Raw genomic sequence first — 27,153 nt, 5'->3', positions numbered from 1 at the left:
AAAAGTGAGTATATTTTTTTCCTGAATGCAGCTAAACTGGGGCCCTGGCCAGTGTTTTGCCCCGCAGATGGGCAGCAGTGTTTGTGAACACCAGTGTGGCAGTTGGCAGAGATTGATAGGGGGATGGGCAGATTGCAATGGCACATGCTCCAATTCAAATTATCCCTGGACCCATGCAGCAGTGGAGGACCTGCTGGGGCCCAGGGTGGCATTCATTATAACCAGACCCAAGCAGGTTTTGGTCAGACACCAGCCGTAAATGCATCACACCCCGATTTTATTCTCATTTCACCTGCTTATGTTCAAATCTGCAACAGCACATCAAACATTTTATCTGAACATATTTGCCGGTGTTAATTCATCGCTAAATTGCAATAAATGTCAAGGACTGACTGGCAACAAGATGCTGAATGATATAAACACTGCAAATAGGGCAAAGGCATACAGGTAAATAGGAAATATAAACGAGAGCATCTGATGAATATAATGACAAAATGACTGCACTATTAACACGTGAATTAAAATGAAGGCAAATCAAATTACACATCAAATGTGTCTTTATTTATGAGGGTAAACTGTTTTTATTTGAGGTCTCTTTAAAGCTGCCAGTACAGTAAAAGCATGTGTTTATAATCTGATGGGAAGTTACCAATTATCTCTCTAATTACATCTGTATTACTGCATGAAAAATGAGCTTTCTGGCAGTTCTGACGCTGCTAAAGGAGTTGAGTGAAGGGAGAGAGCGCAAAATCTAAAGACTGGAAATTTAATGATCTACATTATTGCGAACAACTATTGCTCTTCCTTGGGCATGGTGAAGTTAATTAGCAGATTATGGTGTTAGTGTATAATATCCCCTTACTGCCCTGGGTAATATTGGGCAAAGTGAGGAAGAGCTCGTTTTAAAATAAGAGAGTGGATTTATGTGTTTGTGTCAAAATCAATCACATTTGAGCGTATATCTAGTGCACATCAATGGAAGTTAAAATGCCCATAGGGAATTCATGCTAATAGGGGTGTTATGGCATTAAAGTGTTATGAGACTGTTCTACAAATACTCTGAAGTGTAAAAATGTTCCTCCTGGCTCATCACTGGACATGTTGATGGAAGGTGGGGGGGAGGGAGGGGGGGGGGAAGTGAAATTGACAATATCATTGTAGGAGCGCACTAAAGGGGCGACGGTCCGCTCCACTACACTGAAGTAGGGATGTCTACAGTGGAAGAAGAAGAAGGGGGAGGGTACCACTTTGTCACAGGCTGCTATGTAGATTAACCTTTCAATTAGTTGTTATCAGGTCCTCTCCATGTCTCGGCGCAAGCTTTCCAGCCTTCGTTTTAGGAGATCAAATCCCACGAAATCGCCTGCTTTGGATATGTCGCTGCACATTTATCCTTCGACGATAATGAAGAGGAGTATCCAAGGGGGGGAAAAACTTGAAGAGGTAAACTACCAGCGAATATTTACGGTAGCCCGTGTTGCCCTCGTTGTTGTTTTTTTTGTTTTTTTTTTAAAGGCTTCTTTCATACTTGTAATATGTTCATCCTTGCATGAAACTTGCTGGTTTAATTTTGTTGTGCTTTCTCGCCCACGGAGGCGACATATTTCATAGGTAAGGTCGGTTTGTGTAACATGTACGACAACGGTGTGAAAACCCAACCAAGGAGACTGTGTATCATTCCCTTAATAAAATATGGGAAACGAGAGCGGAGATAAAAAGGGGAAAGCTAAAGAAACTAGCGATACATAATTGAGAAGCAGTGATGAAGGAGCTACTCTTCCTGGCCGCCGTGTTAACTTGTATTCCCCGCTGAACATGTCTTTTTTTCTCTCCGGGGCTCCACTGTTTCCCCCTCGTTGGAGATATTTGATAGTTAATGGTGATAAAAGAGGGTCATGCCATCATTGCACAGCGCGACACAGGACGTTTATAATTTCGCTGGCAGACATTGAGCGGTGCATAAAAACACACTTTTTTTTTTTTTTTTTTTTTTTTTAATCTTATGTGTATTTAACGTCACGTAGTTTAAATGTTAAATATCAAGAGAATTACGACTCCTCTCGGGGAAATAATGAGAAAAAAAAGGGGAGGAAGATAAAGAGGAGGCGAAAAAGGCGATTGCTTAGACACATTTTCGCCTGCAGGAGTCTTGAATTATATGCTTCTCAGAATTGATTTAAAAAAAAAAAAAAAAAAAAAATGTAATGTGTTCCACTTTAAGCCAAAGCGGTAGAGCCTTTGCGGGGTTTTTTTTTAATGCAAAGAAATGATAGATTTAACAAACAGCCAATTAAAGTCTAAAATGTTCCAAATCACTTTCAAGTGTAACCAACTGTTTCAAGGAGGAATCTGAGTAAAGGTGGCGCGGTGTTAAACGCTTTGAAAACGAGCTTAAATCTCATCTTGTTTTAATTGTTTTAAAGCCAGTTTGCGCATGTTTTAGCGCATTAATGTGTTTATTACACCCTGTCGCTGCGGTTAGTGGCGTTAGTTAAGATATTATGAGCGTTGGGGATTGCATGATATCAATTCATCACTGGAGGCACCTTAAGAGGCGGGTCAACTGAGTGAAGTGACAGATCATACAGCCAGTGCCGTGCCTCTTAGTGTGAGCTCATACATAAAGATTGACATGTGCTTTATCAAACCAGAAATCGGATCTTGTCTTTACAGCCAATATTGAAGTTGCTAGGGAGGGCACATTAGTGTAGGTACGGTTTAATGAGACTCCATTGGATTGTAATCAGCGTCATGTCGGATTCATGTAAACTACAACATTGTAACAAAATGGCGACTGTTTAGGTGACATCAGTAATGCTGGCAAACACTTGTCATTTATGTGCTCAACTCAGCGGAACACAACTCTTGGGGGTTTGTTACGTAGTTATAACCGGGGGGGATTCTTCTTTTCGAATAGACGGCTCGGTGGATACACGCGAAAACGTGCCCACCTTTTTTTTTTTTAGACGTCCGACGGCAGCTGTCAGGAAGTGAGAGGAAAGAAAAAAAGAAAGCGTCGATTACACGTCTGTCATTAAACGCTCGCGCTGATCACTTTTGTCGTCGCGCGGACCGTCGAACTGTCAAAAGTCGCGTGCGGACAAGTAACGGTTAAACTTTAAACGCTGTGATCCTTCTTTTCAGTCAGTTTTGTTACATTCAGACATGTCACGGTGACATTTTGGATATTACGTTGCTGCAGGAATTAAATGTTAACTTGTATGCGGGGTTTTTGTTTTTTGTTTTTTTGTTCCCCCCCCCCCCCCCCCCCATGTCGTGTAGGTATCTGAAACCGAAAATATTAATCTGTCGAGAAGCCTTACTTTTTTTGTAAACTCAGGGAAGAGTTTCGACGTAGCCTACCAATCATTGTGTAGAAGTTATGACTTTTATATTCCATTTTTGAAATGGACATCTGGTTTTAGTGTGTGGATTATGGTGTCTGTCTATGGATTAAGTCTCTCAAATTTCTTTTAGCAGCCATGACAGCTCCTGCATCTGTTTTTATCCATCTGTTTAAACACATTTTAAAAGTCCTGCATTCCTATGGCATGTCATTTACATCCAATATGCTATAACCTAGTTTATAGAATGTGATAAAGATGAAATAACAATGATTTACATGACTGATATTTGTTTAATAGTGTATTTGACCAAATAATTTTCTCTCTTTTCCTTCACAGATTTAATCTGGGATTAAGAAAATAAAGTTCCAGGTCAGCTGGTGACTACCATTGTGGAATTTACTCGTGCCAATTTTTTTAATTTTTTTTTTGAAGTTCAATGTGAGACACCAAGGATTCAGAAGAAATATGTGGATGCTGGCTGGAGCATAATTTTTTTTTTGACCTTTATAAAGGATGTGGATGTACCCAGTGTTCTGCAGCAGAAAGGGGGAATCTGTATGGATCACGTTTTTGTGAATCTAATTGTTCAACCATGGTAAAACTTGCAAACCCTCTGTACACGGAGTGGATTCTTGAAGCAATACAGAAAATCAAAAGGCAAAAACAGAGGCCCTCAGAGGAGAGAATCTGTCATGCGGTGGCCACATCGCATGGACTGGACAAGAAGACCGTCCTTGAGCAGTTGGAATTAAGTGTTCATGATGGCTCTATTCTCAAGGTTACAAATAAGGGGAGCGCCTCCTATAAGGACCCAGGAAATCCTGGGAGAGTTGGATCAATCCCGCCTGCAAACGTATCTGTGCCATCAAAGGAATCTATATGGAATTCAAGCGATCTGCGACATATTGATTGGAATAAAATACTTAAGAGGGCCATAGAGGGCCTGGATGATACCCATGGCTCCTCGCTTAAGAACATCGAGAGGTATCTAAGGAACCAGGATGACCTCTCAAGCGTTGTTGATAACCCTGCTTTCCGGCAGAGGTTACGATTGGCTGCCAAGCGGTCGGTTAACAACGGCAGGTTGTTCAAAAATGGCCCGCGATATAAGCTCAGCCATGGCAGTATGGAGGGAAGGGGCGCCAGGTGTCCAAGCGCTTCCCCCTTGGTCCTGTCATCAGTGACCCTCCTCCCGCATGAGCGAGACCAGGTACACACACCTTGGCCTCCGCATACACACTCATATCACTTTGAGAGTTTGCCATATGCTGCTGTTGTTATCCTTAAGGAACATCCCCATGACCGACACAGCAAAACTCCTGTGTTGATGTTCTTATTTTAAATTGTCTTTGACCTCCACCTTTTCATACAGCTCTCACATGTAGAAAAGTTTTGTTTTGCTGGAACACAGGATGTTTTTGGGACCTTAGCTTTGCCAAATTTCCATTATTTCATCACCAAATAGTTAGTTTGAAATTTTACGATTGTGGTCTTAATCCTTGGTACTCTGGTTTGGCAGGTTGGCAATAACGCCATCTAGAGAGTGTCCTTTTGGGGTTTGTGTTTCTGCTGGTCTCCATAATAAGAGAGCTTGGATAATCAGAAAGTCATGCTGACAGTGTGTGGTAGGCAGTCTGCTGTAGGCTTCCCACAGGTTATGTAACTCGAGCCTAATGACCTTAAGGGATGTGGCTGGCTGTCTTTCGAGTGGCAGAGCATTAGTGAACAGATTTGGGATATTTTGTTTGCTATTTAAAGGGGCATGAGCATAAACTAGTCTTTACAAATAGTGCTGAGAAAAGGCAGCTGAAGTATTCGTGGTACTACATGTGACCTTTGTGCTAACAGAGGAAATAAAGCCATATAAACAAACTTCCAGGTTGCATTGTTTCCACTGTGCAGGAGTGGTTTAGAGTTGGCAGAGGTTGTTTGTGCTTAGCTGAAACACATGCTGCAGATAAATGTCTGTAAAATGACAGCACTTTTATTCTTGCGATTTTAAAATCCTGTTAAAGACAGGGGAATGTTTCATGCAAAATAGTTTCCACTGTGTGGCCCGAGAGAACAGCGTACAGTCATCTTGGTAGTTTGTTTGTGAAGGCTTTTTGCACGTCGTGTGTTTGTTAAGGGTTATCAAGATGAAGTGCGGTCTATTAACTTATGCACAAGTCATGCAGCTGAAGTGGAGAGGAGCATCAGGCTATAGAGATGTCACCCTGCTCCCCACCAGTTTCACAGCGAATAATCAGGAAGCGACACCTTGATACTGCAGCCACAACTGTGACTGTGTCTGTGGTCAGGCCAAAAGTGAAACTGAGAACTGTTTAGAGACACAGTGTCCTGCGAGTGGTTCTCATAGCTGAGGAGGGCCTGCCTGCTGTTTTCCATTTGGAACATTTCACCCTATCGCTCGCGGTCTGATGACATCACCTAGCCCGGTCCAGGTTTACAGATCACTTCAAAGGATGAGACAGCTCTGCCTGCTCAAGTTGTTCAAGCACAAGTGTGTGTGTTGAGAATGAGAGATACTTTGAGGTAAAAAAAAAAAAAAAGAAGAAGAGGAAAAAAAAGAACAGTCTTGGTTTAGAGTTTATTAGATTCTGAAGAGACTCTGGCAGGAACAAAGGCAAGGAATGAGAGTATTTTTTTTTTTTCTCCTGCTGTGTTATGCAACCACTTGAGCTCTCTCTCTCTTTTTCTCTCTGCCTCACTCTACCAGCAGTTTTCTAATAGGACCCCACCCCCTCACTCAGGACAGCCTGCTCTTTTGAAGCAGCATAATTTCCTGTAATGTACTTAATTTAGAATCCCCAAGTAAATCATCAGCGTCTCTTCAGCTGTGTTTGTTTCTCTATTTTTCACATATTTTGTGCTCTGCAGATTGCAAATTGCTGTTGGTTTTAATCACCAGGCCTGAGAATATTCCTGATGGAAATTAATTCTCCAGTTCCAGGATTAGACTTCATAGCTCAGTCAATGGAGACTTACGTTATGAAGTGAATACTTATTAGAAAAAAAAAAAAACATGCCTATCAGCTCTGAGCCTTTCATCAGTAGTATGCACAGGCTGAATATTAGCTCTGATGTCTTATTAATCGCAACTCTTCACAATAATTTTCCTTCTTGAATCTGTATTACTCTCGCAGATATCTCAATCATGGCATTTCTTTAGGAATTTGTTTACTCACTGGTTAAAGATTCCTCCTCAGGCAACATAACAAAAATGACACATGCACTTTTTGCACATGAGCAAGAAGCCATCACTCTTAAGAAATTCAAACACAGAGGACTGATCTTCTGAAGCCTTTGGATGCTTCTTTAAGCAGTAATAAGGTGAACTTGCTTCAAAAGGATCAAGAAAATAAGCTAATATTTATCACCGCTATGAGTGAATGCACATTTAACATTGATGAGCTCTAAATGGACAGACTAAATGCACTCCAGTAATAAAACATTTGGCAAATATTTAGGGCTGCAACCAACAATTGAGTGTTTTAAAGGAGCAGTATGTAACTGTAATCTGACATGCAGAGTTTAAAATGGGTTCTGCAGTCCAAATCCAAAACATTGGACAGAGCTGTCTGGCCCCCCGCCCCTCCTTACCTGCAGCCAATGCACACGTGGATTGCAATGTCGTGCACACGGAAGCTTCGGTGTTTAACCAGCTCTGCATAGGTCTTGAAACATTTCTGCGCTCTTACCTCTTTCTGTCAGCATCTCCAATATTTATCCTAGTTTTACCACGTTTCTGGTCATGGAGCTTTCTTTCAGAGGCTTTTAAGGTCGGGTAGAATCCATTGCTGAACCAGTTCGCTTGCCTGCTTCCATCGCTGCAACACCTGTTGGTTTACCTTTTGCCTGGCAAATTGAGTGGCGTCCAAAACAGCTGTGTGGGGGTGCCTTAAAACCACCTCCCTTTTCTGGTCTAAACAAACACATACCATTTCAGACTGGAACCTAGACTCAGAAGGAGGACATACTGGCTGCTGCATTGTTGTCAAAGAAGCCAGCACTTAAAAATACCATGTTTCCTTAATGTCTGATGATATATTAAGGTCATTTTAGGACTCAGTACATCTCTTACACATTGCTCCTTAAAGTAGTATGTTTGACTTATGTAATGTCTAGAAAAACTGCACATCATGAGATCTCATAGCTGAACATTGTCAGTTTTGTTCTGTTTATTAAATAAGACCCTGATGGAGGATTCTTTAGACTCATACCTACACTGATTTGAAAGGGGAAAAAATACATATTACTGATTCTGGGAACTTGAAGCCAGGATTAAGTATGCCAAAATGATCAATAGTATTGAAAAGTACCAAAGTCTTAAAACTTCGAAAGCTCTTTGGTCATAACTTTAACCAAAAGCTGCTGCAAGTGAAAGAGCCAGCACTGTCTGAATTGCACAAATACATTAGAAACTTTTCTGTCCTGAAAATGTAGCCAATTAGACAGTGTGCAGAAGTTGCAATTTTTACAAGTAATTAATTCAAGAAAATACAGAAAATTGGGTTCCTAGGACTTCTATTTTTGTTGCTCTATTTTAACTTTAGCTCGTGTCAACATTTAGGTAGGATTCATAATATACATCTTCCTTTGGAATTGTACATGTGTGGCCATCAATTTGTCTATGCAAAGGTACTCAAGAAGATGCTTTCCAAAACAAAATGTTTTTCTTAATGAATATTAACACATGGATGCATTTCTGAAAATAGATACCGATATGGATGTATCCTCAATGAGCCTTTATCTGCCAGATGATAGCAGCCAAATGATGGTCAGTCTCCGTTTTATTGGATCAACCCATAAACTAGAAGAATGCTTCTAAAATAAAAAAATGAAGAACAAATTTGAGAAGCTGAAGCCAGAAAAAGTTTGTTATTTTAGCTAGAAATATGACCAACATAAAACTGTTCACACATTTTTTTTTTTTGGCCATTGCTGACCAGTACTTGTTTTAGAACCTAGATGCATATGGATTACTTACAACTAGGTCCGTTTGGTTGTAGTTGCAACTTCAGTATAAGCAAATGTATTTAATTTCTTCTAAGCTCACTAATTACCTCTGAGCAGCATTCTTACATCCTACAAGTGCAGCCTCATTGCACAGTAGCATTTCATTGTTTTTATGTCTATACTCACAGCTGTGTGAGCTGCAGACTGCTTCTAATGCCAGAGCCTGCTCACAAATATTGACCTGGCAGGTTGGAAAATAGAGTAATCATTGATGCGGCAGTAAACTGCTTCCCATCACCATAACAACTAATTGATACAACAGTCAGGAAAGATGACCAAATCCCCGCTGAATCGTTTCTCCCCCGGTCAGATTCGTTTTAATGACAGATTCTCGTGGCTTTGTGTTTGTTTGACGGATGGAAAAAACAGCTTTTTGTAGCGGGTTTGACAAGGTTTTAATTTTGGGGGTGCCAGTCAGAGTCAACTCCGACAAACAAAAACTAAATGCAAACAAAAAAATAGCCAACCTGCACAAAATAGGAGCCAAGCAAAGAAACAAAAGACACACCAAGTACTCACGGTACCAAAGTTTTTAAGTCAGTCAGTAGGTTTAAGTCAGAGTTGGGCTTTTCTCCTCTGGCATCTCCTACTCCAGGGAACAGCTGATCCACCAGGAACAGGGAAATAACAAATCCAACAGGTAGCCGGGCCTGACAGCAACGGACTTCCAGCGACGAAGATTTTATCAAACGGCTATACACGAACTTTCAATCACGCTCTATGCCGAGGTAACCTTCTCCTTCACTGACTTTTTTTCCAATGACTGTCCGCCCGATCACCGGTGACTTGCACCTATAAAAATGCCCTTCCTGGAGGACAGATTCAGTTTGGACGGTTTCCCATTGGAGTGTGAGATGAATGTTGGTGGATGACAGAGGAAGCAATGAATGGAGGCGTGTACAAAGAGGATTCTGACTCTGCAGGCGCTACAAACTTGTCCCTTCATTCGACTTAAGGTCAGGACTGATAGAGATATGGTGGTTGCAAATATTGTTGAGGTCCGGATGCTGATGTGCGTCATAGAAACCAGGAACTAATTATGGGCATCCCTAGAGTGCCCTTCAAAGCTCCAGTCAATCGACGAGGCCTTAGTGTGTAAACTGATGATGAGGTTGGTTATTTATGGTCACACCCTGTGAGTGTTATTTTCCGTTAAGAACTTCCTCTCGAGCAGTGAAGGAGCCAGTGGTTTGTTTGATGCTCCTCTAGAGGCTCTATGATCTCATATTTTAAAGGGACGCATTATGAAAGCTGTGTTGCGTCCATGTTGAGTTTATGCCGCGCTGCGATTGGTTCACTTTTTGACAGGCTGTGTTTATGAAGAGATGACACTAACTGTTCCTCTGAGAAGTCAGCGCCTCTTCATTCCCAGCGATCAATGGGAAAATCCTCTTAAACCTTGAGCTCATATTTTACTTCTTGTGAACTTCCCCGTAAGCCCTTAAATGAGTGTTTGTTCTGAGACTTGCAACATTTACACTGGATCATGGCAGTAACAATGAGAGCATGTTTTATTATGGAGGTAATTTGATTACATGCTGGTTAATCCTTTCAGACTGGAGTGCAAGCTTTAAGAATTGGATTAAGCCCTTAAACTATGATTACTAAGATCACTTACCCATGCAGATGTAATGGATAAAGGAGGTGGATCTCAAACACAGCATATCTCTGAGGAAGAGATGCATTTATTATTGATATCTAGTTTTTTTTTTTTTTTTTTTTATCATTCTCCGAGCCCATGTTTCAAGTTCATATTTTTGTGGCTGTTTCATTTACCCACACACTGGTTTTTTATCTTCTTGCCGTGACCGACAATATGTCTACAGTGATCTCAAAAATCCTCACAAGATAAAAAAAATAAAAAAAATCAGAAAACAAACAGGCTTTCATACACACATACACACACACACACACACACACACACACACACACACACACACACACACACAGCCTGTGCCTGTTTCTGTGTTTTTAAACAGTTTTTCTCTGTTTGTGTTCCCACCCAGCTCCGGGTCGACCCCATCCCAATATGCAGTTTCTGTCTTGGAACGAAAGAGTCAAATCGGGACAAGCGGCCAGAAGAGCTGCTGTCCTGTGCAGACTGTGGGAGCAGTGGTAAGTCGCCTTGTGTGAACGCTTCAGATTTTCAATGTTCTCACAAGCCACAACATGCTGCAGACCTGACAAAACTCAGTGTGCTTGGTTGTGTTTCAACAAGGACTCATAAGCAACATAATATGAATGTATATGAGCAGTGAAGCCATATAAAATAATAGACACAGACATATAGCATATATGAAAGCTTATACATAGCATATATAAAAAACATAAACTGAAGATGTCGATGGAATACTATGAAAAGAATAATCTTAATGAAACTTGGTGTTAACTTGAGTGTGTAACCGGTTGGGGGGTGTGTGACTAGGGACACATACTCTGTCAAGAAATCTATGAACTTTAGCATGATACAGTGCTTTTTAGAATGTGGCTGGGGGAAAAAGTGCCTGAAATCCGTTAAAAATCATGTTCTGAATCATATTTAAACCCTCAAATACAATATATTCATAGGAGGGCAGATAGCAGTTAGGTCGCGTAGTCCTCCAAACAGGTGACTCAGGTTCAAGTCCCAACCTGTGTATCCTTTCCCGCAAGTCATTCCCTATCATCATATAATATTTTCATCAAGCAATCCTGCTCATTGATTTGGAAAATTACTTGCAAAAACTTGAAGCTACTTTGGCGTAAAGGGGGAAAACAAAACTCTGTGATTGTTGACACATTTCCATCACCTCATACAGTACAGCATCCTCTCCTGTCACCCAGCCCTGTTAGCAGCAGATCTCACCATCGGTTAAACAGATGTCACATTCTTGCTCCACATTTTTCACTTCCCTTCAAGGGATTTAATGGTAGAACAATGTTCAAATGGAGTGGCTGGAGGGGTCTAAATTGCTTTGCAACCCTCAGCGAGCTGAAGCAGGGCAGATGCTCCATAAGTGGCTGTTAGAAACTAAAATCACCCGAGTCATTTTCTCTCAATTCATATTCTTCTTATAGAGCAAATCAGCCACAGCGGATCAAAGATCAACCCTTTTCCGCGCTGCAGATTGGTGGCATTTCCTTTACTGGTCTTTTGTTCCAGACAAAACTGCTAACTCCCCATAAAATTACCTCTACCAAGGAGTCATTTATGTTTGACCAATTATTTTAAATGCCGTAAGGAATTGTTCTCCTGGTGACATTTTTATGGCTCAAATTTGACTAAGTAGCATCGAGGTGGTTTTCATTAACCGCTTCTAGTGTACACAAATTGTGCTCTCACTGTAAAACAGCTGTTTTACAACCATGAGAGGGAGCCGGGTGAGGGAGAAGGCAGGCTTTTACATGACTTTCATGGATCAGCCTCCATTAGAATGAGTGCTGCTACTGTTTCTGCCTCATTAAGATCAAATTATCTGTAATTAGCTGCTCAGATGTTTGATCATACTGTTTTTAGACACAACTTGTGGTGGCAGTGGGGGAAAAGGGTTGTGGACACACACAGGGTTGGCATTTTATTGTGCTTTAATATGTTAATATTTAACCTCACTGTGTGAATGAATAGAAAGCCCTGTCTTTAGTTTTGTGTTACTGTTAATGCTTGTTACAAATGTCTTGTGCTAATGTGCATTTTCAATTGCTTCTTAAGGGCATCCATCATGTCTGAAGTTCTCCCCAGAATTAACCTCAAATGTGAAGAGATTACGATGGCAGTGTATTGAATGCAAAACCTGCAGCTCCTGTCGAATACAGGGGAAAAATGCCGTAAGTATAATGTTGCACACAGAATTTTCTCAGTGTTGTTGGCTTGAGGTAGATCTCTTTTTGTGCATCCCTGAGGATTTGTTGGTTTTCCCTCACATTTATAGCCTCTCTGGTGCACGATTGGGCTCATTCTTTCCAAAGATTTTAAATGACGGGGGGGGGGGGAGTGTTACATGTATGCAGCAGCGACATTCCTTACACATGCCTGCTGTTTACCTTTCAGGATGAGATGCTATTCTGCGATTCATGTGATCGGGGCTTTCACATGGAATGCTGCGACCCGCCGCTTTCAAGAATGCCAAAAGGTGAGGTGTTTACACTGTCTGGCTTTTCTGTTTCCCTCTCTGCTGTCATTTCAAAGCCTTTTCTTTACACACGGCCGTTTGGGGCTGTCACTCAGCACACAGAGAGGCAGCGGTGGCTTATTAGGAGCTTTGCATGCATATCAAATTATTCCAACATCCCCAGGGAGATGTGCTATCTCTGGATTACAGTACTGACCCTACAGCTAGGCTTGTAATGATGGTGCATGTACTGTAGTAGGACATTTGGCAGGCAACTCAGCAACTCATACAAGTCACATAGCTTTGCTCAACAAGCCGACATGAAGTCTATTTCACTGGACGGAGAATTGACCCAATGTTTTTCTTATGGATTTTCACTTTGTGCTGAGTAATTGATTGTCATTGTGAGCTGGTGGGATGCACGCCAGCCCTCTGTATTAAAGGAAATGTTTCGAATGAATGTACTGTATGTCCTCTGAATTGATGAACCCACCTAAACGGTCCCCTCTCTGTGTTTGGATGCTCTCCAGGAACCTGGGTCTGCCAAGTCTGCAGGCCGAAGGAGAATGGGAAGAAACTGCTGCACAAGAAAGCCGATCAGATCAAACGTCGATATGCAAAGCCAGTCGGAAGGCCAAGAAATAAGCTCAAACAAAGAATGTAAGCGTGCAATAATCTGGATATAAGATTTCATTTTATTAACTGTAATAATATTCTATTCATGGTGCTCCAAATCAGTTGCTGATGTCTTAAAACATGGTCAGATTGCTGAAAAGGAGCCGAACTGGATTAGTTTAGCTTTAGTACCTTCATTGCAATCATTAAGTTTTGGGGTTTAAAAGACCCTTTGTTTTTGTGTGTGATCTTATCTTTAACTTTAGTGAGCCTAATGTGATTAAGCAAAGACATTTATTAGAAGACATTAGAATGTGTAAGCAGAAGTTACATTTTGTAGCATTGAGCGAGTTTCATCACTTTTTATATTGTTGGTAGGTGAATTTACAACACTACATGATCTTTTGGAGAGATTGGTCAAATACTTTGTGTCTTTGTAATCTGCAAAGTCACACATGTCAAAAAATGCAATGTAGTGAAGTAGAAGCTCAATTTTCATCGTTATCGTAATATTAGCATTTACAACAAACACATCTCAAAAGTTCCAATTTATTACAGTAAATGAAAGTAAAATAAACGTAAACAAGCAATTAATCCTCACTCCGTATGTGTACACTTTACCCATTGGACGGAAGTCTGATGTTATAATTTCACACCATGTTGATGTAAACTAGCTGTCCACTAGCCTCAGATTAATTGTTGTCAATTTAGTGTTAAAAAGAAACGCCTTTGGGATTCATTATGGATTCAAGAGGGACATGTTGCAAACACAGGTATTATGTTAAACTCTGAGAAAAAGCAATTCAACATGCAAAACTTAGAGTTATAGCTTATATGCACTCTTTAATTTTAGTTTTTTTTTTATTGCACTTTATATCATAAATGCAAAATTTAACAATGTTATCTCACATCACATACTTTTCTCATATCATGCAGGCCTAATAGAAGTACCTTAAAACTAGTCTGTATGTGAGACCCAGTCAACCTTGTTTTTGTTGTCTCAACAGGTCTGTAACCAGTGGTGACGGCTCCATGGTAGCACTTGGAGGAAGAGGGTCACCTGGTAGGGGTCAAAAGATTACCGTCTGTTCTACACCTTCATCTGGTCATGCTGCATCTGTGAAGGACGCCAGAGACAGATTGGCTGTTGCAGACCCCTGTTGTGCGGTCGACGCCACCCAATTCACCACCTCCACCCCCACCACCACTCCCCCCCTCACGCCCACCTCCACCCCAGCTACACTCACCGTTAACAAGAAAACCAAAGGGCTTATCGATGGGCTTTCCAAATTCTTTACCCCTTCCCCCGTTGGCCGTCGCTCGCGCGCTGTAGCGGTAGAGTCACCTGCCAATCAGTGTAGCTCTATAGACGAGGGTCCACCCGAGCTGTCCCAGCCTCCAGAGTCGTTTGCCTTTGCTGCTGACCCCACTCAAAAGATAACCCCCTCGTCCTCTGCACTTCCTCCCGCCCCTACGTTGCCAGGCCTTAGCCCCCCCTCGCAGGTATCCAGCAGCTCCACCTCTGCTAACTCCCCTCAGAGCTCCTCCAGCCAGTCTAGTGTTCCCTCCCTGAGCAGTCTCTGCAATAGCAGCCAACTTAAGGGACTATTTGACGGACTCTCTCACATTTTTACTACTCAGGGACAGTCGCGGAAAAAGAGGCTACATTGCTATGCCCCGCCTAAGCGCATGCACCATAAGCAAGACTCCCCTCATGCGTCCAAATCTGGGCCCCAGCGCTTTGGGAAGAACGAGTTTCATAGAAATAGGTTACACTCCACGTCTGCTGGGCTGGGCCGACCCAGAGGACACCCGTTTAAGATGGTCAGTCATTTCAAACGTAACCCCTTCCTTAAAAAGCACAGGACACTAGGCAGGCTGAGGTATAAAGTAAGCCCTCAGAAGGGAGCCCCCTCACCAGGAAAGGGAGACTTGACAGACGGAAGAATTAAGCCTGAGAATAATCATGGTAAGCAAGGCTCAAAACTCCAGCCAAGACCTGCGTCTCCACACCTTTAAGCTTCTTCTTTATTTATTTTTAAAGCTTGACACTCGCAGTTATATTTTTTTTTTCCAGACTAGAGCTAATCTTTTCTTTGAAAGACACCCTCAGCATCCTAACAGACTACTAATCTTCTGCCTAATTTGAATTCTTTTAGTTTCTTAACCAAGTTTCGTTGCGTATATTTTTTGACTTGGCTGCGGAGTTCACGTGGCTTCCATCCTCTCGCCCGTTGGCTTTTTGTCATAGTGCATGGCCCACTAACTCCCTCATGTTGCTCCTTTGCTCTGTCCTTGACCCCTCTGCAGTAGTGCACACGTTGTGATCGCTTACCTAGTAAAGGCTGTAGTCGCATCAGTGCTCTTCTTCCTCATCCCACCCTCACCCTTGAAATCTCTGTCTCCACTCAACCTCACTTCCAGCAGTCATTAGACACATACAAGCTTGTGATTCAGCCACCCAAGTTGACTCAAAGCTGACATGATGATTATAGAAAAGAAGTAACCCTCACATTTCACTGTCTCCAGGCATGGACTCACTGCCTAAAGAAATAACACGGAGCCAAAATAAATGGATATACATTTCAAGCTCTTTTAAACAATACACTGCACAAACACTTATTAACCCAACAGCACATTTCCATAAATATGTTAATGACACATCACATCCATTTGCAATGGCTCTTTGTTTTGGTGGTTAAGTCATAGTGTTGATGTCTTTCATAAAATGACTGCCTGCTTTCCAACATTAGTTGCTTTTCATGTCGAAACTCGCTCCCTTCACTGCATCCGCTTTCTTCATTCATGGGAAACTGTCTTGGTGAATGACTAAGCACATGAAAGCAGTTACGCAATTAGAGTGATTTAGTTTCACTTCATTACATTAGGGATTTTCATATAAACATGCAAAGATGATACATTATGGAATTCCTCAGAGACACGGCCTCAAACAGGCACAGCAGCAGCACTCACAGCATAAGCACATTTGCATAGAATGCATTTATGAGATTATTTTGCCACGGCTGCTTCAAACGGGCCGTTGTCGATGTGCTATCTGATGTGCTGATGTTGTTTTATTGTGCCTGTAACAGGCCACAACGGGGAGCTGCAAGTAAAGCAGGAGGCTCGAGTGGAATTTGCCGCCATGTCCCGAGAGCACGTCACAGAGGAGGACATCGAGACGTTCACACATGTCCAGGAACTCGCCGCACAGGTGCCTAGAAATCAATTTAAGGCCTAACCTGACACTTTACACTTACAGTTTAAACCTAATATGTTATTGCATTTTAGTGATATATTCAATGTAAACAAAATGGTTGTCGTTGGCAACACAGGAAAAGGGGGTTTTCAGTGACACATCCAAGGGCTTACTTTTTGTTAAGTCAATTAATTCCAGTTTTTGGCAGTTTAGTAGGACTGAAAAACAATTTTATTCCACAGAAATGTACAGTCTTTTGTTGTTAGGGTTTACCTGAAGTCATTTCTGTCTGATAGCTTCCTCGCTAGCAGCTAGCAGTGTATTTAAGAGATATGCATGCTTCTTCATCGCAGTTATAATATAACTGAAAAAGTACCACAAATATTTTTATTAACTTTTAACTACTAGTATGGCGAAGTATGAAGCCCAGGAAATGTTCGATTGGAAAACATCTTTTAACCACAGCAGCTCGCACATTGAGTTCAATTCCTTAAGAACTTTTTCACTTAGATTACAATGTTTGACCGTGACTTACTGTCGTCTTTGTCTCATTTTATTTTCCTGCCTGTTTCTGACTAGCATGGAGGTTTTGAGAGTGCCAAGGACGACAGTTATACTTTATGCTTTTGCATTATTTCGATTCAGGATACATACGCTCAAGTGTAACACTAAATAAGTCTTTTTATTTCCTTTTTTTTATCTCATATTTTTTTAACTGTGTTGAAAGTTAATGCATCTGGAGTTTACCCAGTGTCAGGGACTATAGATTTATTTGTAATTACTTTTGGTAAAATATGTTGATCAGATTTGATATATCTGTTGTTTCAGCATGTGAACTCTAAATCTTTAGTTAAGATTTCAGCCATTAGATGATTGAATGAAGAGGGTAAAGTGTAAGAGAGTTTCGTCGGGGTCACCACATTTATTCATGTGCTTTCAATAATCTTTTCACAGAGAACTGGATCTTTGATGAATACAGACTCCATGCGATGCCCTGCCTTCATTGAATTTGGGAAGTACGAGATTCAGACCTGGTACTCGTCGCCTTACCCACCTGAATATTCAAGGTAATGCTTCTTTTTCAATAACCAACGATGCTCTTTGTAACTGGACTAACATTTTATTTCAATATTCTTTTGAAAACCAATCTCGCGCTGAAGTAAAAACCGCAGCTCGCTCTCTCTCTCTCTTTTGTCTTGGTCAGATTACAAAAGCTTTATCTGTGCGAGTTCTGTCTGAAGTACATGAGAAGCAAAAACATTCTCCAGAGACACACAAAGAAGTGTGGCTGGTTCCATCCGCCAGCCAATGAAATCTACAGAAAGGACGACCTTTCCGTATTTGAGGTCAGCTTCTCTTTACAGCAATAAAGCAATAACTGTATGCTGCATGAGATTCCACTGAATGGGTTCTGGGAAGAGGAGGGAGAGAACAAAAATGTGGGAGCTGTTTGAACACTGTCCTCTTGCTCTTTTTCTTCTGTGTTTAGGTTGATGGAAATGTCAGCAAACTATTCTGCCAAAACCTCTGCCTGTTAGCCAAGCTTTTCCTGGATCACAAGACCTTGTATTATGATGTGGAGCCTTTCCTCTTCTACATACTTACAAAGAACGATGAGAAGGGCTGTCATCTTGTGGGCTATTTCTCCAAGGTAAGAATTACAGGGCGATTAAATGGGAAATGAAGGAATACCACACGTCATTTTTCAATGATACTGATAGCCAACCCATGTTTGCAACTTCAGTTTAACTGATTCTCAGCGGTGCCTAAGTGAACACAAGATGAAATGGATTAGTCAAGCGAAAATGGCACACACAAAGAAATGCTTTTAAAGTGTGAAGATTTTCTGTTGTACATCAGTTATATGTAGGTTTTGACTCTTTTGAATTAAACTCAGGACATTTTTGGATACGCTTTAAGCCTCTGCAAACTGTGACACCTTTTCAACCACTGAGTGACATTTGATTAAAATTTTGGTACAATAATAAAAAAAGTTGTTGAAGCATTCATTACCAGAACAAAAGGATGCTAACCATTTGGTGTCATAAAATCCCCAAACTTCTAAAAGAGAACCAGTCAAATAGCTGCGCTTGGTTTTGGACAGCTTTGAAGCAATAACTACAAAATGTATATTATATATTTGGGGTTTTTTTAAACTGTGATACACATGGTTCCCTACCAATCTGACCTTTTTAATGTGAGAAGCTTAATAGAACAATCAAAAACTGAGTTAAACTGACTGAAAGATGATTTTGGTGCACTGGAGCCATAACCCCAGAACAGAGTGATAGTTCATAGTGAAAACTCATCACACTGTCTGTGAGGTGTGCATGTGTACACGTGCATGTCTCCAGACAAGGACAATGGCAGGTGCAGTAAATTGCCAGCTTCAGCAGAGCTCTGACATACTTGATCTGTTTCTCCTTCCCTCAGGAAAAGCTTTGCCAGCAGAAGTACAATGTCTCCTGCATAATGATCATGCCTCAGTACCAAAGGCAAGGATTTGGAAGGTTCCTTATTGATTTCAGTAAGTTCTTTAACGCTTTTTCAGACCACTGAACTAAGGTTTTTATTCTTTCTCATCGGTTTTTAAACACACTTTCAGATTAGAGGGGATGAATTTGTCGCTTGTGGCAAGGTGCTGTTATTTGGTTCAAACTTTGAAGTAGCCTAATCAAGAGCATTCTTTGTACAGTGCTTCTGCAATCACAAAAGATTAGGAGTTAGAAAACATTACATTACATACTGCATACATTATCTGACAGGCAATACGATTTCACCTAATCATCCCTTAAGTGCTTTTTTGTATAGAAAATAACCCTGTTTTCCTCCTTGACTAGCATGAAGGTGTAGATGCTGATTTTATGTTTAGTCCAGTAAATGCAGCACATATAATATTTAAAGCCTTGTGGTCCACATATGAAAACAGTTGCTGCCTTGAGTGGATTTCTGTGTTTAGGCAGCCCAGTTTTCTTTCTGTCATTATAGGCGTTTTATTGTTTTCAGTAGATGTCTCTTTGCCGAGTTTGTGTGCGATGAAGAGAAAGGGGGGGGAAGAAAGAAGCCGGTGCAGGGTGGGCGGGCGGTAATGGAGCATTTGATTTCCTGTTCACTTTGGGAGCCATTGAGACTCATAGATGCAAGAGGATCTGTGATATTGAGAGTGTGCTGATAACAAAGACAGGGATTAAGGGAGATTGAACACAGCTGAGTCCTGAGCTCTTTGAAGGCTTTATTGGAAAATGTAGCTTTGGAGCTGGAAGTTGTTTAGATTAAGATTTTCTGTTATATTGGATTGTATTAGAGGAACAGTTTGTCTCAGGTAGCTATGAGAGCAGAGCCTTAGTGGGTGAAAAATGGTCTTTCATATCATAATTCAAAGGAAGTAGAGTGGCTCTTTTGTATCAGCTTATTAATGGTAATATGTCTTTTTAAATGACACTGAATGAAATATGACAAGCTTTTTTTCTTTTTTTTTTTAAATGAAAAAATTAAAATATTCACCGGTAAGTGTTTTTTTTTTCCATCACAGCCACTTCTTCTTAGCTTTAGTAATGAATATTGTCGTGATTACTGGAATATTATGTGTTAACTGTTTGGTGATTAGATTTGCTTGTTTGGTTCTCGGTAGTGGGTGCACATTAAAAGCCATTAATTAATTTCATGCGGCTCATAATGGATGACCCTTGACAGGACCGCTATAAAACTAATTACTCACAGATACATATTAGTATTGGGCTTTTTTTTTTTCTTGTTCGTTATCTCCCCTAAGTGCAGTCTCTTGTGAGCAATGACATCCAGCTGCTTCTCTGTTTCGCTCTGTCGCTTTGTTTCCTCTTTATTTCCCTCTTCCAGCCTCCTTTGTTGCCCTTGCCAGCATGTATCACAGTTTCTGACAGAGGTTGAAGGAGAGAAAAACTGATTGCCTCGCCTCTCTTTATACTATTTGAAGGTGAAATCCCAACCAGGGTTCGGTGTCACATCCTTACATGAATATGTAATCCATGAGGGAGGGGGTGTAGGGACTTAAATGCATCTGAAATAACCCAGCAGCCGCCTCCAGCTTGACTAAAGCATTTTGTTTTTGTTTGAATCTTGTCTTTTTAGGTTACCTTCTCACCAGGCAAGAAGGACAAGCCGGCTCCCCGGAGAAGCCGCTGTCAGATCTGGGTCGCTTATCCTACCTGGCATATTGGAAAAGTGTCATACTGGAGTACCTTTATAAGCACCCGGATAAACACATCAGTGTTAAAGGAATAAGCAGGGCCACTGGGATGTGTCCGCACGACATCGCCGCTACTCTCCAGCAGCTCGGCATGATTGACAGACAGGATGGCAGGTCAGTTTCCCAGTCGCAGTCTCCTTCAGCCCGTGCTGCCGCTTCTGCATGCTGTCTGACTTATCCAGGCCAGCGGGTATTTTTAACAGCATATCCATTAATGCCGCTGAATATTGACAGAAGTAAGTCAGGTTAAGCACCCCCAAGGACATGGAGCACCTGCTGTCTCAATGAGCTCGTCTTTGTGCTCATATTTAACCACACACCACCTTCTGTCTCCCTTCTGTCTGTCTACCCTGGCCTGTGCAATCTTTACTGGACATGAACTCATGGGCTTTTCTCTCTGTGTCCTAGGATTGTGTTGATCAGAAGAGAGCGATTGATTCAGAGGCACATGGAGAGCCTGAGGGCTAACCCACGGCAGAACGAGGTAGACCCCGACGCCCTGAGCTGGACGCCTTCCACCACTCACAATGCCGTCCTGTCTGAGGAGGAGAGGGAGGCAGAGATGGATGTAGGTTGAATCAGGAGACGCTAGTTGTTTGTTTACACTTGCCGACAATGCTATTATGGGATGTTTGTTTGATTAGCTGGAGAGTTCAAATAGAGGCCATTACCGGGGAAAGCATTCTCCCTGTCAGCAGGCACTTAATGTTGTGCAAAATTGCTCTAAATCAGTTCACTACATAATTGATAGTGCTGAATATTCCATGAAATGCAATCCTTCCACGGTTGCTTAACGGAAATGTTTCCTCCATGACGGGCATACATCCAATCAGGACGCTGCTCTTATTATCAGGAGAAACCTGCAGCGATTCATTTGTCATGATGTTAATTCCAATCCCTTGTTTTCCCATTAGCCTCATTGCTCAGATGTTGGAGCCGTGCGTGCGCCGCTCCCAGAGATAATGCGTCTTGTCTGTTTAATTACCAGGCTGAGCGGCTGAAGGAGCAGGCCAGTTGCTGGGAGAAGGAGGAGAGAGAGGGCTACATGATGACTCATGGTAGCAGGCAGCCTCTCACTAAAGTCCACTGTAAGGTCCCCTTCAGGACCTACGAACGCCGCCCGGCACTTTCCTGGACCAGACGCATCCAACAGAAGCAGGAAGTGAGCGATGACGACGCCGATGACGACGACGAGGAAGACTCTGACGCCTCCGATGGCTCACCGCCCATCCTTACAAAAGCCCATGCAATGCTTGCAGCCAAAAGAAAGGTGACTCTTTCTGTTTGTTGACATGAATCACGTTTTTCTTTTTGCATTCCCTCAAGTCAGCTGTTCTCCCTTGTGAGTTAATCTTATTTATTATGTGGAATTTGGTTAAATAACAAAGTGGAATTGAATGTATATCATTAGATATTTTCCTTCATTAGGGACCATGTTGTGTACTGTGGTGAGATGGAAAGGTTCGATAAATATTCATGAATTCAGTGAAGGGTTCAGTGGCTTCCTCCTGTCATCTGGAGCCTCCCTGTGTGCCTGCAGCTGTAGATAATAGATTGTGTTTTCACTGCTGGTGTCGAGCCTGTGCAGCCTAAACCTTGTACTATTGTCAATGGTCATGGTTAATTTACTGCCCTCCTCTGTGCCTCCAACATCTGTTCTGTCTATATGGCACTGCCCCCTTGTGCCTGAGATAATATTACAGCAGGTTTCATGATGTCAGGGAGACCTTTTTCAACAAAAACAGTATGGAAACCTGAAAAAGAACGACACTGGCTGTTGGGAGTTTATTTAGTGCATTAGTTACAGAATTGATTTCACATTCCTCTTGTGAAGGATTTCAGAGAGGAGAGTGGTTGAGTGTAAGGCAGCCGGTGGGAAACAACTGGAGTATGTAAAATATAGACTGTGGTTTCTGCTTTCTCTGCCTGTCTCATTTGTGGTTTTCCACAGCAGGCTGCATTGCTTAACCATTTAGTCTCGCAGTGTGGTTCTAACATTTTACATTTAGCGCAAAAGGCCTGAATGAATTTCTGCAGAATACTTCAGCAAAGGTCATCCAACTAGTATCCTAGTTTTCAGACTTTTACAAAAGGTGCTCCACTCTACTGGAGGTTTTCATTTGGTTGTTCTTTTATTTGTATTTCAGAGAACCATTGTGCTCAAGAAGAGAGGGCGTAAGAGAAAGAGAATAAACAGCAGTGTTACAACAGAAACCATCTCCGAGACAACGGAGGTGCTGAACGAGCCGTTCGATAACTCAGAGGATGAGCGCCCTATGCCCCTGCTGGAACGCACCTGCAGAGTGGGCGAGATGGAGGATGAAGAGGAGGAGGAGGAGGAACAGGAGGACAAGACACCGATTACACCAATGAAACGCCGTAGAGGCCGCCCGAGGCTGGAGAAGAATGCACAGAAAGACAATCTTGAACACTGGAAGAAAGGTATTTGCAACTTCATTGTAATAAATGAATGTTTGATAGTGTTTGATGAATGTTTTTATACGTTTCCAGCTAACATGACAAAAAATGTTGTTCTGTTTTTGTGTTTATCTCTAGGAGCTGACCTTCTCTCTAAGAGACCCAACAGACCACGTCCAGTGAAAAGGAAGAAAGGCTGGCCAAAGGGAGTCAAACGTGGCCCTCCTAAATGGAGATTAAAGAATGAACGAAAGATGGGCTTCAAGCTCAACCTCTACACACCCCCTGAGACCCCGATGGAGGCTGAGCAGCACCACATTCAGACTGAAGAAGCAAAAGAGGAACCTGACCAGGATATTGTCAGTGCAGATGAGGTCAGCAGGGCTGCGGAGATGTCACTAGACAGGCTCCCCTCTGAGCCTTCCAGTCCTGCTGACAATGGTTCCCAGAAGTCAACTTCACCGGAAGGGTCTCCAGTGGCTTCTCCAGTATGCTCGCCTGCATCTCCTGCTGCTGTGTCGCCCACCATGTGTGAGGAGAGAGGAGAATCCCCAGATCCACGTGAGGATGACCAACAAGAGAGCGAACATGGGCAGGACTCGCCAGCCAAAGATGTGGAGCACATAAGAGAGGGTGCTGAATCACTGGAGAATGATAACGAGGAAGATGAGGAGGAGGACGAGCAGAGAACACAAATAGAAGATCAGGACGCAGATGACGAAGATGATAGTCATAGCAAGACTGCAGCACCTGAGAGCGGCAAAGCAGACTTGGAAGAGAGTTTGAAAGAAACACCGGAATGCTCTCAACCTTTTTTAGAATCAAAAGAAGACAACGACTCTGAGTTGAGTCAGCAGGTTTCTACTGTGCCGAGTAGTAAAGAGGAACCAGCCACTGCTGAAGACAGCATCCAGGAAGCAGTGGCAGAAACCACAGTAGCAACACCACAACCTGAGGCAGTAGCAGTGGCTTCAGTAGCAGCTGTAGATTCTGACAACCCTGCAGACTCCGAGTCAGAGGAAGAGAGCACGCCCAGTCCTCACCCAGATCCCCCACCTCCTCTGCCCACTGACAGGCCGGCACTCAGTCCCGTACTGAGGGAGAATCCCCCGATCTGCGCAGAGATTGACTCAGAGACTGCACAAGCTGTTCAGTCCCTGACGCAGGAGACAGAGCGGGAAAATGTGTTCCAAGATTGTGTGGAGAGCCAGGAGCCATGCAGGAGCCTGCAGACCTACACCCATGTGGTCCAAAGCCCCCAGCTCACGGCTCTGGATGACTGCCCCCAGTCAGACCACAGCAGCCCCCTTTCCTCTGCACAGTCCCACCCCAGCCAGTCAGTACGCTCTGTCAACAGCCCGGCTGTCTCCATCCTGGAAAGTGGCTACACTCAGATCAGCCCCGACCATAGCGCCATTTCAGTACCCTCGCTCCACAATATGGAGACCAGCCCCATGATGGACGTGCCATCAGTGTCGGATCACTCTCAGCAGGTGGTGGACAGCGGCTTCAGCGATTTAGGGAGTATCGAGAGCACCACCGAGAACTACGAGAACCCCAGCAGCTACGACTCCACCTTGGGGGGCAGCATCTGTGGGGCAGGCCCCACCCAGAACAGCTGCTCCTATGGCAGCATCCCCCCCAGCGGCCTGGCCCAGAGCAGCTGTGCTGTGAGCCAGCAAATGGCCGCCGTCAACCCCGGCAGCTGCGGGATGATTCAGCCAAACAGCCTGAGCTCGCCGCCACACTGCAACGTCAAGTCGCCGCAGGGCTGCGTGGTGGTGGAGAGGCCCCCAAGCAACAGCCAGCACAGTCAACACAGCCAGCGCAGCCAACACTCTCAACACAGTCAGCATAGCTCCCACAGCAGGCATGGCCCTCACAATCAGCACAGCCAACACAATCAGCACGGTCCACACAATCAGCTAAGCCAGCACAGTCAACACAATCCTCACAACCAGCATAGTCATCACCACAATCACCACCTGCAGCACAATCAGCTCAGCCAGCACAATCAGCACGCTCAGCACGGCCTTCACAATCAACACAGTCAGCATAGCCAGCAGCAGCCCATGGCGCAATGTGCCATACCCACCAACTTCACCACCACCATGCAGCTGGCAGACATCCCAGAATCTGGCAACCCGAACTTTGCCCTCTACGAGAGGATCAACCACCAGGGGGAGTATGGCAGCGGGCACTACTCGCAGTCATCCGGCCTCAGTCTGGCTAAACTGCAGCAGTTCACCAACACGTTCATCGACCACCCTCACTCGCTGCCTTTCAACCACTCGGCCTCACACCCCATCACATCTTATGCAAACACGCCCTCACTGTCATCTCAGCACTCCAGTCTGGTCTCTCTGTCCCAGACTTCACATCGAGTCCCCAACCCACAGGTGCAGGCCACCATGACCCAGCCCCCCAGTCTCAGCTCCCCGTCGCCGATGATGCTCCAGCGTAACATGGGCATCCCTCCATCGCAGAGGATTCAGCCCCAAATGGCCTCCAAGAGTCACATCTCAGCACGCTCCAAGTCTGCCCCGCTGTCGCACCACCAGCAGCAGATGTACTCCCGACCGCCGCAGACTGTGTCCATGCAGGCGCCATCCAGGACGCTGGCCACCATGCCGCGCATGAACATGAGCATGAACATCATGCCGGCACCAGCCTACAACGTCAACTCCATGAACATGCCCTCCCTTAACGCCATGAACGGCTACAGCATGAGCCAGCCCATGATGAACAGTGGCTACCATGGCAACCATGCCTACATGAACCAGTCAGCCCAGTACTCTATGCAGATGGGCATGATGGGAACACAGCCATACCCCCAGCAGTCCATGCAGGCTCCACCACATGGCAACATGGTGGCACACTACACTCCAGCTGGTCACCATGGTTACATGAACACAGGCATGTCCAAGCAGTCCCTGAAAGGGCCTTTCATCAGGCGGTAACTCTCCGCAGGACTGAGCTGTTTTTTTCTCGTGTGCATTTTGCTGTTTAAAGATGCACTGATCTGGCCTTTTTTTTGTTTGGGTGTCTTCTTATTATTGTTTATTACTTAAAAACCAGCAGCAGCACTTGGAAAGAATGCAAAAATTTTCATCAATGAGTAAACTTTGAAGCTATTGTTAAAAAGTATTTTTGTTTCTCCAAATGGGAAGCCTTACATCAATATGATGAAAATCTATTTAATTAGTGTTAGTGTCTCTGATGTGTCTTTAGAGCAGGCGGGTTCAGAGCTCAGAGGTAGAGATTTCATCAGTCGTGTAGCAGCCTCAAATGAAGCCATTTAATGTGCCTGCTACAAGAGGAGTTAGAGGCAGTTTGAACCTGTTCAGTGTACCTGTCTAACAGTGCTGACAATTAGTTTGTACTATACTCATGCCTTTGTATATTTAAATTATTGTACTTATTTTGTAAAGTGACAACTAGCATGCTTCAGTCTCTGTTAGTGACAGTGCATTGAGTAGTACTGTACAAGTGTTGTGCTTAATAGCAAGCCATTTTAAAGATATCTGGCCTTTATTAGGTTTCCCTCGAAAGGGAGCAAGATGAAACTATATTTTGTTAATTCTAATAATGTAAAAAAATGTAAACTTAGTCCTGTTTTCTGTTCGATTTGAGAGGTTTTATTGCTATGTATGTATAATTCTGAAGTCTTTTGTAACAGATCTCCTTGAGGCAGCTTTCTGTTGAATAAAGCAGACTGATCTCTGTCGAAATAACAAAGCATATCTCAGTGTTTGTACCCTGAATTCTAAAACATTTCAAAATGTCCAGAAGTGTGGCAGAATTTAAAAGAACCTAATGATTATATTGACGAATAACAATAAAGAAAATATAAATTTAGTCCAAAGTTGATATTTTACATAATGCCTTTAAAGCTACGTTTTCATTCCATCTGTAGATTTGTTTTCTATCTTTATAAAATGTTGGATTTATATTTTACTGAAATGTAGAAGAATAGAGCCTGTGAATAGACCAAACTAAGCTAATGGATTGCATGTAAAACGCAACTTGTACTTGTGTTTTTGTTTATATTGCTCTTTTGTAGCCTTTGTACCTGTACAGAGTTGCTGGTAAGAACAGGGGGGAAATACCTGGCTATGTGCACAAAAATCAGACAGAATGACATTCTTGTATTTATGACTTTTCTCCTTTTGTCAGTTACTTAAAAATGCTGTACATTTTAGCATAAGAATAAATTATGATTGACCATGTTCATGATTGTTC

At 42.9% G+C, this 27,153-nt stretch overlaps 1 protein-coding gene across 3 annotated transcripts; it reads left to right on the top strand.

The window, feature by feature from the left end:
* Positions 1-1,196: 1,196 nt before the first annotated feature.
* On the top strand, positions 1,197-27,140 carry kat6b (K(lysine) acetyltransferase 6B). 3 transcript variants are annotated; one of them, XM_029279690.2, is made up of 17 exons: positions 1,197-1,443; positions 3,684-4,557; positions 10,373-10,481; positions 12,055-12,170; positions 12,394-12,475; positions 12,985-13,114; positions 14,077-15,038; positions 16,162-16,283; positions 17,223-17,335; positions 17,473-17,614; positions 17,758-17,919; positions 18,702-18,795; positions 20,376-20,607; positions 20,902-21,061; positions 21,482-21,763; positions 22,641-22,935; positions 23,050-27,140. In XM_029279690.2, exons 2-17 carry the CDS (start codon positions 3,940-3,942, stop codon positions 25,869-25,871), a joined length of 6,441 nt encoding a protein of 2,146 aa, XP_029135523.2. In that variant the 5' UTR covers positions 1,197-1,443; positions 3,684-3,939; the 3' UTR covers positions 25,872-27,140. The 3 variants fall into 3 exon arrangements, with proteins under 3 accessions (XP_029135523.2, XP_065805920.1, XP_065805919.1); XM_065949848.1 differs by having other exon boundaries at positions 1,201-1,443; positions 14,077-14,132; XM_065949847.1 differs by lacking the exon at positions 1,197-1,443 and adding an exon at positions 2,855-2,871.
* The last annotated feature ends 13 nt before the right edge of the window (positions 27,141-27,153 follow it).

Source organism: Labrus bergylta, chromosome 21, assembly GCF_963930695.1.
Source record: "Labrus bergylta chromosome 21, fLabBer1.1, whole genome shotgun sequence".
NCBI classification, from domain to species: Eukaryota; Metazoa; Chordata; class Actinopteri; order Labriformes; family Labridae; genus Labrus; species Labrus bergylta.
This window is presented reverse-complemented; position numbering and strand designations above follow the sequence as displayed.